This window comes from Corvus hawaiiensis, chromosome 10 (genome assembly GCF_020740725.1).
Source record: "Corvus hawaiiensis isolate bCorHaw1 chromosome 10, bCorHaw1.pri.cur, whole genome shotgun sequence".
Taxonomy (NCBI): Eukaryota; Metazoa; Chordata; class Aves; order Passeriformes; family Corvidae; genus Corvus; species Corvus hawaiiensis.
Window position 1 is genome coordinate 16405354 of NC_063222.1, and position 12021 is coordinate 16417374.

The 12021-nt window shown below is 36.3% G+C and overlaps 1 protein-coding gene across 4 annotated transcripts in view; it reads right to left on the reverse strand.

The window, feature by feature from the left end:
* Positions 1 to 782: 782 nt before the first annotated feature.
* The window catches only part of OPA1 (OPA1 mitochondrial dynamin like GTPase), a 51445-nt gene continuing 40206 nt past the window's right edge, over positions 783 to 12021 (reverse strand). For all 4 annotated transcript variants that reach the window (XM_048314954.1, XM_048314952.1, XM_048314953.1 and 1 more), the window contains 2 exons: positions 3240 to 3317; positions 783 to 2719 (listed from right to left, as the gene is read on the reverse strand). In XM_048314954.1, the coding sequence (XP_048170911.1) occupies positions 3253 to 3317 (65 nt within the window). In that variant the 3' untranslated portion in view covers positions 783 to 2719; positions 3240 to 3252. The remainder of the gene's footprint in view (positions 2720 to 3239; positions 3318 to 12021) is intronic.

Consider the following 12021-nt stretch of genomic DNA (forward strand, 5'->3'; position numbering starts at 1 on the left):
CTTACGCTGCCTCCAGCTACTCATCTAGTAAGATACTCCTTGCAAGGAGCAATTTTAAAGTAGCCAACTAATAGCACTGTAATCCATTTTTAGTAACTTCCTAGTAAGGTAAGCACAACTTGCTGTAACCCTTTTTTCCCCTAACCTTAACATAAAGTCCTATTAAAATCAGCATAAATTTACCTGTTGCTTATTTGTAAAGATGATTTTCGGTTAGTTTAACCATGAAAGCAACTAAATGTAGAGCTGTAATTCTACACTGAACCTAACATGTCCATGTCTGCAATTCAAGCTTTGTGGAGCAAATCTGCTGCACCTTCAATGTCACAGTTTCCAGTGAATAAGGTTTTTTTTCCAATTGATTTTGTAAAACTTTTCTTCATCTAAAAGAAAGAAAGAAAAAAAATATTCCTGAATTCACAGGTCTGTAAGCTGACTGCTCTTGAACTCTCACACCCATTGCCCCAGTCTGCATGTTTATTTTAAATGCAGCTAAAACTAATGCCCTGTAACAGTCTTCATTTATACGCTGGGTATCACTTCATTATCTCAACTTGCAGAGAGAGAAGCTTTCACCATAATGATTTTCCATACAAGATCTTTGTCTAAATGTATTACATAAACGGTACATTAATTTATATAGTAAAGATAACACTTGGTACAGTCACCACTAACCTGGTGCTGACACAGCACTTCTGAATCAGACATCTTGATATCATTAACATATACTGAAATCATTATACTTGTTCACAACTTAACAAATGAGAAAAAGAAGGTCAAAGTGACTTCTTAGTTAGGTGCAATAGCACCATGTTCAAAACCCACATTTTATTATTCCTTCAGTTACATTTTTATTCAATAATAAATACCTAGTTTCCATGGATTACATCATGCTAAGTCTTAGATGAGCAGCACAGACAAGTTGGAACTAAACCCATAGGAACATTGCATTAAAAGAAATGAACATTGGGCCACTGGATGCGATATTTTGCAACATTTACATTACACAGAAGTTTCAAACAGTGATGTCTAGGTAAATGCAAAAGTTTTTGTTTGTTTCTTCGTTTGGTTTGTTTACAAAGTACAGACTTATTTCACTTGCTATACACAAAGGTGTCTGCTTTCAAAACTGTGCAAACTTACATTTCTGAAGTTATCTTCAGAGAATGGTGATGACACAAGCCATTTTTTCATTTTTCGGTTCTCAAACACACATTTTCAGGAATTTTAATCAGAAAATCTCCAAAATGGAAAAAACTCCGTTCAGTTAGATCATCCTGAAATATTTAACCTTTCAACATAATTTTAATCTCTATGTTAGCTTTTTGTCCACATGGCTGAATATTTTATATCCAAACATTTGGGGAACATCTTACCAAACTTTGTATTGTTTCCCCTGAGAGTAACCAAAACAATATCTGTTGGAAAACATTCAGATTCCTCTCTTTTCATTTCTACATATCAAAATCAATTGCCTTTTCAAAAGGGAAAATAAATCTAGGTCAGTTTTAAAATGTACATAATCAGACAACTGCAACTCAAACTGTTTCAGGCCTAACACCTTCTTCCACACAAGTACTCAGAAGTGTATACAGATCCTTTGTGGCAAAGCGTGGGCAGAGAAATGTGGTGGTAATTAACCACCAGGCACCTATGATAGAGAGCTTATATCATGCTTAAATTTATCAGAAGCAACATTTCTATGGCAAAACTGAAAGGCAGGTTTCAGTGCCTTACTAATTTTACTGAATGATAGACATCAAGTGGGTGTGGAAGGATCATGTGCACAACATTCTTATAGAAGTGATTTTGGTCTTAGAGTAGCTATTAGTAAAAATGAAATTACTGACATTTTCCCTTTTTTTTTAAATTTGGAAGTTGGACAAGCTGGAATTGTATTCTATCTTTTTACATTTCACACATACTCCAACAGGTTACTCTGTACCTATGGAAACAAGGAAATCTGAGTCTGTGCAATCCCAGAAATGAAATGTAATCGGCTGACATTCAAGAGTAACAACACATATCAGGAAAGAACAGGTAAAAGGAGCAGCTGCTGACATTATTTCCTGAGTCTAAACCTTTTAGGGTTTCACTGAATAGCAGTCTGTGCTTTCAGGTGAAAGAACTACAAGAATTGCTTGGCTGACATCTCTCAATAGTTTAAGAGTTTAACAAAATCCACCACTTCCTCTCAGGATCTCAATACTGTGCTTTCAAATCTGTACCACAGTGACCAGCAAATGCTTCAACACAGAGCATAACAAATACAAGTGGCATTACTTAGAAGGGCATTTTAATGTACATACAAAGACTAAAACGTTATGTCAAACTCTCAGGATCATCTGCAGGCAAGAAAATGAGAACAGATAAAATCATTTTATGAATCTGATCCAGCTCTACCATACAAGACACATACTAAAAATAAAAAGCTTTTTTCCCTTTCAGGAAAAAAAACCTTAAATATACAACTTCAGCAAGCTCCCAAGCTATCTCATTGAGACACAAATCAGACTCTTCTGTGCATGTAGCTTCGAAAATTAAATGAGCAGGTGGATTTTAACTGAACTTCTCAATCCCATGAGACATTATTTTCTTTCTCCTTCAACATTTCAGGATGCTCCCCAAAAGATAGGAAAGAGAATGGGACACAAAAGCCATTTCAATTCAGTCTTTGTGCAAGGTATCCTGGAGAAGGCTGCATTCTTGTGTAAAGTTGCTGTTGAAACAGAATGACAATTATTTTAAAATATGTACAAATGCAGCACTTGGGTTTATGGATTTGAGAACTAACAGAAATGAAATTTGGAAAATACCTGCATGCAAACATTTTTGCTAACAATATACAGTGTCTTTAAGAAAAAACAAAATAACCAAAATGCTTCCATAGAAAAGTGTTCTGTTAATTTTTATTCCAGCTAGTAATGCTTTCTTCTCTTAATACAGATAAAAATATTGAACTGAGAGTAATAAATAGCCTACAGTGATTCACAATACTTAAATAACTGGTCAGTAAATATATTTTCTATTAAGTTTAATATCTGCTTGTAGTATAAAAGCAGCAAGTATCGTTCTGCAGATTAGAAGCTAGAAGCAGCAACAGCCAGACAATGGAATAAAACAAAGAAGAATTTTCATGAAGTCTGTATGAAAACATGCATTTAAATGAGATGGATAATAATTTTATACAGAACAATGAGATAACTGCAGCAATATCTTTATGATCTAAACACGATTACCTGCTTGAACAATCTACTTTTCTTGATGGAGGGCTTCTATGAAGGCTTCAAGTTTCTCCTGGATTTCCCGAACTTTTTCTGGTGGAAATAAAAGGATCACTGTTCAAATACCTATTACTATTAAGTACTTGAGGACAGGTACAGAAAGAAAAATAAATCCCACATAAAACCCAAGAACAAAAACATGCAAACACAAACAAAAATTAATGCTGTCATCAATATTACCCTAAGCATTTTGTTTCGCAATTACATAGGTTTATAACATTTTTTACATCAGAAAAAAAGAAACCCAATCCTCTTCGAAGAGCTACTACAGATATATGTTATGATTACCCTGCTAATTTTATAATTTAAAAATTTACTGAAGGAATCCTGGAAACATACTTCAAAAAACTGAATTTTCCACCAGATCATGCACAGCAGAACTATTGTACACTTGTTCCATGCAGGGAGTTGTTAGCTTTTAAATAATGCCCACTAGCCCCTTTCTTCTTTAACCAAATATCCTCATTCTCCAAATTAAGTGTAACAAACACCACTAATCATTCTAAATAGAGTTGAAAGCTCATGCCCTTTCACCCACGAGAATTTCAGGGAACCATATGTCAGTATTCAAGACACCTCCTCCAAAGGGCACCTACAATGTTAAGAATGTTTAAAACTTGCATTTTATTTTCTTGCATTTCAGTAGTAACCAGATGGATGTGGGCAGAATCTAATTTTTTATAAAAACTAAATCTGGGAGTTTACTTCCCTACCAAAACACAACTTGACCACAACTACAAATAGTTACTAAGAATGAAAAGGCAAAATTGATTTCAAGAAATCCAGGGGTTTAGGCATTTTTCCACTCTTTTCTCAATTCCATACAACAGTTGTCATCATATAACCTTTTTGATTTATTAAATTGCTTATGAAGCAAGATTTAGAACATAGTTGGAATCCAAAGCCTGTGAGATTTCCTGCTTCTCTCTCACCACATCCTCATTTGAAGCTCCTTCTGTGTGTGATTATAGGCATGAAAAACACACACTTCAGAAATATGAAGGAACAGGGGAGAGCAATAGGACAGACAAAAATAAGTTAGATGAGCATAAACACAGACAAATATTTTTTTCCAAGCTAAAAATACTATTGGATTAAAGCCACATGTTCCCTTGTATGAGATACAGGGTTTGAGCATTTTTAAAAAACCCTTTTATTAATGGTTTCTTCTCTTTATCAATACCATATGTTATCAACTTGCTTTGCTGAGCTAAGTAACAGCAAAACAAAAAGAAAAACAAAACAACCAGCTTTAAATGGGGTATGTAAGCACAAGTGGAAAAAAAAGACCTCCAAAGAGAACACTAACATAGCTACAGGAACTGAAAGTTTAATCTAACAAAATGACAAGCCCATAAACAAACACAAAATCCATTTTAGAGTAATAGTAATAATAATAACTCAACAAATTCCTGCAGTCCTGTTCTAACACAAGTAGAGAACTTGAGCTAGCATTTGAAGTATGGAAAATAGCCTGCATGAGTATGAAGGAACCTCAAGCTTCTATCTTAATCTTGCAATTCCTAGGTGATGAAGGGTAAGCCACTGACACTTTCAACACTTCAGCCTGCCCTTCCCCAGTAGTGCTTATCTAGAAACACAGAAGTACAGTGAAGCTGAATCACACTCTAAGTCCTAAAGGAAACACCAAAGAAGCTTCTTGAATTTCAGCTGATTTTTTTCTTTTAAGGTATTTTGATATTAAATGAAGATTGCAGTCAGTGTGAGGGCAAAATCTATACCTTGGAAGTTAAGACACAGCAGTAGCTGATTTTTACCAGGTTAAAAAAAGAGAAATTCTGATTCAGTTCAGCAGAATCTTTGAAAGCTGTCAATGAAAAAAAAAAGGTAGTCCCATGATCACTTTTCCTTCCTGAGCACATGCAAAGTGTTTTCATTACTATCTTTTTAAAAGAAAAAAAAGAATATGTACTGCATCCCAGTATATAAACCTCTAGTGTAAGGAAAATGGTATTTCTGTGGCATTTATTTAGGCAACTACTTCGCTCTGCTTCCAATACTGTTGCTCTATGAATGTTTACAAAATCAGCCTTTGAAATAATGTTCTACTATTTTGGACAGCATTAACACAGTTTTTGACCACACCATGCTGGATGGTGCTTTGACCAACCTGGTCAAGTGGAAGGTGTCCCTGACTGTGGCAGGGGGGTTGGAACAAGATGACCTTTACAGTCTCTTCCAACTCAAAATATTCTATAATGATTCTGGGTTTGGAAATTATTAATCCTGGACCCTGCCCTCCAAAATGAACAGCAGTTGTCAGTGATAACTGGGGATTAGATCTCATGACCCAGAAGATCTCTTCATGTTGTGCTTTCAGTGGCTTTCTGTAGCACTTTTTCTTCCCAATTGCAACATGTTTTCCCAAGTGTGTTCTTTGTATTGATCAAGCCATTAGACCCAGTGAAAGCAGGCAGATAAAACAGTATTAAATGCAAATATTTTCCTTTCTCAACTTCTTGCTAATGAAGTATTCTGGCCCTGAAAACTAATAGCATCAGCAAAAACCTGTAATTATTATTTCATCCTTAAAAAAAGGTTTGTGCCAACAAATATATTCTAATTCTCTGATTAAGGCATATTAAAATAACAAGATAGCAAATATGTATTCCACCAGAATATACTGAATCAGCTGTGTTTGCTCAGAGAACAGGCATACTAAAATTGACTGCATACTATGAGCACTTTATTAGTTTTTATACTTGGACTGAATTGAAATGATTACTTAACTGTAATAATTATGAGGTCTTGAGGTAATTTAATACTTTGAAATAATATGTTGGCTATTCTTAAAAAAGAAAAGTTACAATGAGTGCCAAATAGCTGCAATTATTCATGCTATGCCCTGTATTTTTAGCCATAGTAAAGCTTTTTGCAGCAGCAGAGCCCAGGCAACCTGTAACACTCTCCTGCAAGTCCATTCTGTAGCAGAGAAGCAGTCAGCTGAATTGGTTTACTTTTGAAATAGGCTGAGGGCAGAGTTATGCATTTATACAATGCTAATCTTAATAAACTAGTAAATATAAGTGCTTGGATAGAATTCCAATAGAGGAGTCTGCAGTTCTGGGGTAACTGTCTACAGTTTCATGAGCACCATGTGACTTTGTATGTGGAACAACAATTCATTCTCACAATTCAAGGAGCAGATGTTACCCAGCTTTAGGGAAGTTCTTGCCTCTATGAAATGCACAAGCTCGGTATGCACATTTGTAGGGTTTTGTCTGACACTTAGATCAAACTATTGGTGATTCACACTTGTAAATTACAGTACATTCTGTTTTGAGGAAGTTTATCAACATGCCAAACACAGCAAATCATCTGATTTCAGGTCAGACCACTTATTGCAGAAGCAAATTTAGGGGTAGACAAAAAGTGACCTGTTGCTCTATGTCTTCTGATACTGTGTTTTTCCAAGGACAAGTAAACCACAGATTAAAAGCATTCAGTTTGCTAGCAAATTACTTCTGTAGCTGGTTGAATTACCCAAGTTCTTTTATATACTGCTCCCATGTCACAAAAGGGACTTTAGCAAAAGTGCTACGCTCTTATTACAAGGTACTGCTTAAGTTTAAATACACATATTGCTTACACTGGATTCTAGAAAGATGATGTGCTCTTTGGTACCTCTAATGCAGACCTGAAGTTACAAATATGCAATTCTTCCAGCACCTGTTAAACACTGATTAAAAATCAAATTAAATCAATGAAGAATAACTGTAACTAAACCCTTGTTTCCATCTTAGAACAGTAAAATTCACAGGCCTAGGGGCCATGAATGGTTATTCTATTTCCCATTTACCCCATGTTTACCTAAAAGATAAGCTGGTTCATACATCAACTCATTATACCTCTTGATCTGGTCATGAATATTCCCACAATCCTCCCTCCGTATCCCATAAAACTTCACTGACAGAATGAGGAAAATTCTTTATTCAGATGTCTTGAGATCCTCATTCATGCTCAGTCTCTCCTTATCTCCATATGAAATGATAGTGCTACCCGCTCATTTTTTTTTCATTAATCCTGTGATCCTAAATCTAAAAGGCTCAAACCCAGACTAATTGAACTGTAATGAGGATTTGGATACACTGTGAATGCAGAAAGACGCAGGCACAGAAAAAGTCTGCTTTTCCTAATATCATAAGCTGGTCAGAAGGGAACCCCCTGAAATACTCAGTCTTACAAGGAGGGTTTGCTTTCTGATTGCTGCCTGACATAAGCAAGCTTAGCTACCAATGAACAGTGCTAAAATGAAACAGCTGACCAAGTTATCAAGCAAATCTCCGAAGGTAAGGCCAAATAATCTAAAATAATATTAAACACAAATTACAAAAGCAAAGTACATTACTGATTTATTTCAAACACACTCCTAGAGGCAAGAAAAGGTTTTCTTGTATTTTCCAGCTGTGTTAACTGGTTTAATAAGAGATGTGGCCTTTGTCCACAAAACCTGTCTTGCTTATGGTTCTGAAGTTAAATTTATTTTGAGACATTCAAATACATATTTACATCTATAAAACCAATAGTTTTAGCACAGAATTTTAAAGATGTTCACGTCTACCTGTGCCAGAACAGGAATAAAACCACACGAGTACTTTGAGCAAATCAAAAAGCTTTCCCTTCCCATTTACAAATGTGCACATATGATATCAAATTTCAACTGCAGCCACAAAACAAATTCTAAAATCTTTCTGGACAGAGATCCATTTTATTTTGTACTTTGATGACACTTACTGCATGAAACGACCACGAAAAAAATGTGTTAATACCTTATTATAAATCCTCCTGTTCTACATTAAAGTGATTCCCATCTCCAACTAATGTTTACATGGCTTTGATATTTGAAAGCCCATGGTTGTTACTCCTTTTGCTCTGGATTGTGTTTAGACATGAGTTCTCCCCTTCCTATTTTTTTTTTTTCATCTTCCTTCCTTCCTTTCTTAATTCCTTCCTTGCCTATAAACATTCTCACTGCTTGCTGTGCTACTTCTATGTTATGGTTAGTTAACCACAGAGGCAGAAATTTGGAATTTAGTGCTGTGAATGCATCATCTTTCCTCTAGTAAAAAGGAAAGCCCTGTCAGTCAGAATCCATCACAATGCCCAGAAACACACAATTAAAAACTAGTGATGTCAATCCGAAGTTTTCTATTGAAAGATGATTTTTACCTTAGGGCTACCTAAGACACAAACTCCATAGTTGTATACAACCCCTGTGAACAGTCAGGTGGAGAAGAGGGGAGGGGGGAATCATCTCTCTGGAGTTCAGCCTTTTGTGCCACATTCCTTGATTTTCTAAGGGCCATGCAAAAGCTTTACTTCTTGTTAAAATGGTGTGAGACAGCACACTCCCAGCCACTCCAAAAAATGCCTCAGAAAGCAGACTTCCCAGCCACAGTTACCTGCAGCAACACGCTTACTCATGCCTCGTGTAAACACTGCCATCATTCCCTGATCATTCCAAGGTCATGTCCTGCTGAATTTTAGAAAATCCTTTGAAACTACCTATCACATTTTTTGCCAGTTTCCTCTTGTTCACGTACCATATTTTCCTCTGGATAAGGCTGAGAGGAAAGCTAAAGTTTTATGGGGGGGGGAGGAAAAAAAAGGCAAAACCACCCAGGCTGCCCTTAAAGAGACAGAACATCATTTGTCAGCTGCAAAGACAGATTTATAAGTAGAGGGCCCCCTCTGTTCCTTTAAGGCTGCAAAACAGATGGGAAGTGAATGGACAGTCAAAGGGTCAAGAAAACACATGGGAGGTGCTGCTTGTATGCTGTATGTATGTTCCCAGCAAAAGAAAGAGGTCAAGATTGTAACTGCATGGCTGGGTGCTGGAAAGGCCTTTTCTTTAAGCTGTTACAAAGACAAACGCTGTTCTTCATCCGGCTGTCAAACTGCTATAAATATTGTTTGTCAAGAGAATTTCAGCAGTTACAAGTTTTTTTAAAAAAAGGCTGAGCAGGAGGATGAATCATGTGAATGATTCTTAAACAATTAGCTCATTAGTGTAATAAAAGCACTGCAGAATCCTGAAAACTTTAAATGGAATTTATAGTAGTTCATATAGTAAATCCATGAATCATTAAGAATATACAGCCTTTAAAATGCAAGCTTGCAGAACATAGCTGGCACGGTCATAAGTTACCAGTACTTAAGACTGAAAGAAGATGCCAACTGATGCTACATTGTAGTAGCTGTCCTTTAATGTTATGTTTCTTATATGTGTTCCAATCTATCATGAGATTTGAATTTGCATCCAGTTTGATCTCCTTTTGCATGGCTATAACAGGAGAAAACATCAGGAAACATAGTATCCTATGAAGGTACAGTTTTGTTTTCCATTTTGTAGGCAAATCCACCTCTAAAATAGGAACAGATCACTGCCAAATTGTATATTTAGCCTGATGCAGGAACATAATAAAATTAAGAGGTCATTTTAGACAGAAAAAACCCCCAAGTCATGGCTGCCATCACTGAAGTTACTTTGTTGCAAGTATTAATTATTAAGCCCTTCATTGCACACCTGAGCAAAGCTACCAGCTCCCTGTAGGAAACAATATTACCTTTACTTCACACTAAAGACAACCAGGCAGCAGCAGAAGACAGCTTGTCTGAAAACACTTCAGTCATTTTTGCAAGCTACTGAGCACTGGAACAATATTTTAGCATTACTAACAATCATCTTTAGCGCCGGAAATGGGAATTGTGTATTGTGCTGTTGAAATAGTAGATCACTAATCAATGCCTTGATCTACAGCTGCTCCAGATTCACTGGCAAGAGCTCTCAGTTTAACAAAACAGTTTTGGCCACACATTTGCCCCCTCCTTGGTGGAACAGAACAGAAGCTGGCTGTGCTTCTTGGGGCAGTCCCTGGGGCTCCTCAGGCTGATAAGCATGAAATCCTTCTGTCTCTGACAGAGCATTTCAGAACTGAGCAGCTGGGCTGAAGCAAAACGGACAATTATGTAGACTACTGACTTTATACAACAGACATTTCCATGAGCTATATTACACATCAGTCCTGCTTGTCTACAGAATGGAAACGAAGTATAACCAAACTGGGATGTGAGTTCACAAACTATTTCTACTCTGTCACTGAGGTTAGCCTAATGTACCAGTGATCATTACCCTGTATTAAGTTGCAAGTTTATGAGAGTCACAAGGTCTGCAATATCAAGGTAGGACTTGGGCATCTTTCAGTCCTCTGTCTCCATCTCAGATTTTTTAATTAAAACTGCTCTAATAACTCAGTCTTTCAACAGAACTTAGGTGTGTTGCTTACTGGACAGCTGGAAGGAGCTTAGTACCAGAATGACAAGGCAACCTTATAAAACAATCTCAGACCTTGAATCAGACTTACAGATACAGGAAGACTGAACTTCTAATCAAAACTGTTAAACTAGAATGAATCAGAATGTGGTGATGCTCGTTATTTTGTGTGGAAATAGTGAAAAGCATAGAAGCAAACCAGAAATACTACCCAATGATTCATCCAGTGATGTAACAAAAGATTAGCTTTTCCTTATGCAGAAAGGACATACACAGCTATGAAGATAAACTACTTATGTAAAGGCTACTGTAACCTTAATGCTATAACACTGTAAAGACTTTAATGTAAAAAATAATTGATATATGTTGTTTCTCCACCCAAAAAAAAGCATACTCAGATAATGAAGTAATATGCTGTCAGGACTACTTAAGTTAAAGTCTCTCTAGAACATGGCAGAAAATGAAATGGTGATTAGACGAATTTTTAGATCATAATAATAATTTTTAATAGTCAGAAACTTAAGTCACCATATCCTGAAGAAAAAACAAATGGTTCTATTATTTTTTCTTTGCTGTCATTCCTATGGGCAAAGTGAAGTCTGCTACAATTGACAATGTGCAACATACATGACAGTGACCTCTCCAGCCTTTGGACATGGGAATGTTACGTTCCACAGCTCCACACTACTTTAGAACAAAAGCATATATTGGTCCATTTACAAGCCTGTAATTTATACCAATAGTAAACATCTCCATGATAAGTAAATCTCTCCATGGTAAGTACTTAAATTTTGATTAATACATACCCTCATAAGCAACCAGTACTAAAGAGAAAATAGCATCCAATCAGATGTTTTGATCCTTGCACAATTCAGAAAATTTTAGAAAAAAAATAAATTCAGCAGACAACACCACAATGACCCTCAAGTACAAGAGACATGGGTCTAGAGTAAGATTAATAGGCATTAAACATGTCATTATTCATGTAGCAGTTTATCACTATTTTTCAATGTCAACTTTAAGTGATAGGCTTCTTTTAGTCAGTGACAAATGTGGTGAACTTTGTAAGGATCCGTTTTAGGACCTGGACATCAGTGCCTAACTCTTCATCAATAACTAAGAAATCACAGCAGACAGGCTTTGGTCATCTGGGATTCTTAAGTTAAGTAAACCATCACTCCATCACAGGATGTCTACAAGTGATGTATGTTCCCCCTTGAGGATTACTTCCCTCTCTGAGAAGACACAGCTTTCTAAAGCACTTTCTGCCATGACACTAAGCAGGAACTACATTATCTGCACTTTGACACACAGACCATCCTACACATTCTTCTGGTTTTAATTCATTAGTTTCATGCTGCTGCCCCAAAACTCAAGAGAAAAAAAAAAAAAAGAACTTGAACATTTAACTAGTGTCTTTCATATCAAAGCACACTTGCTTGG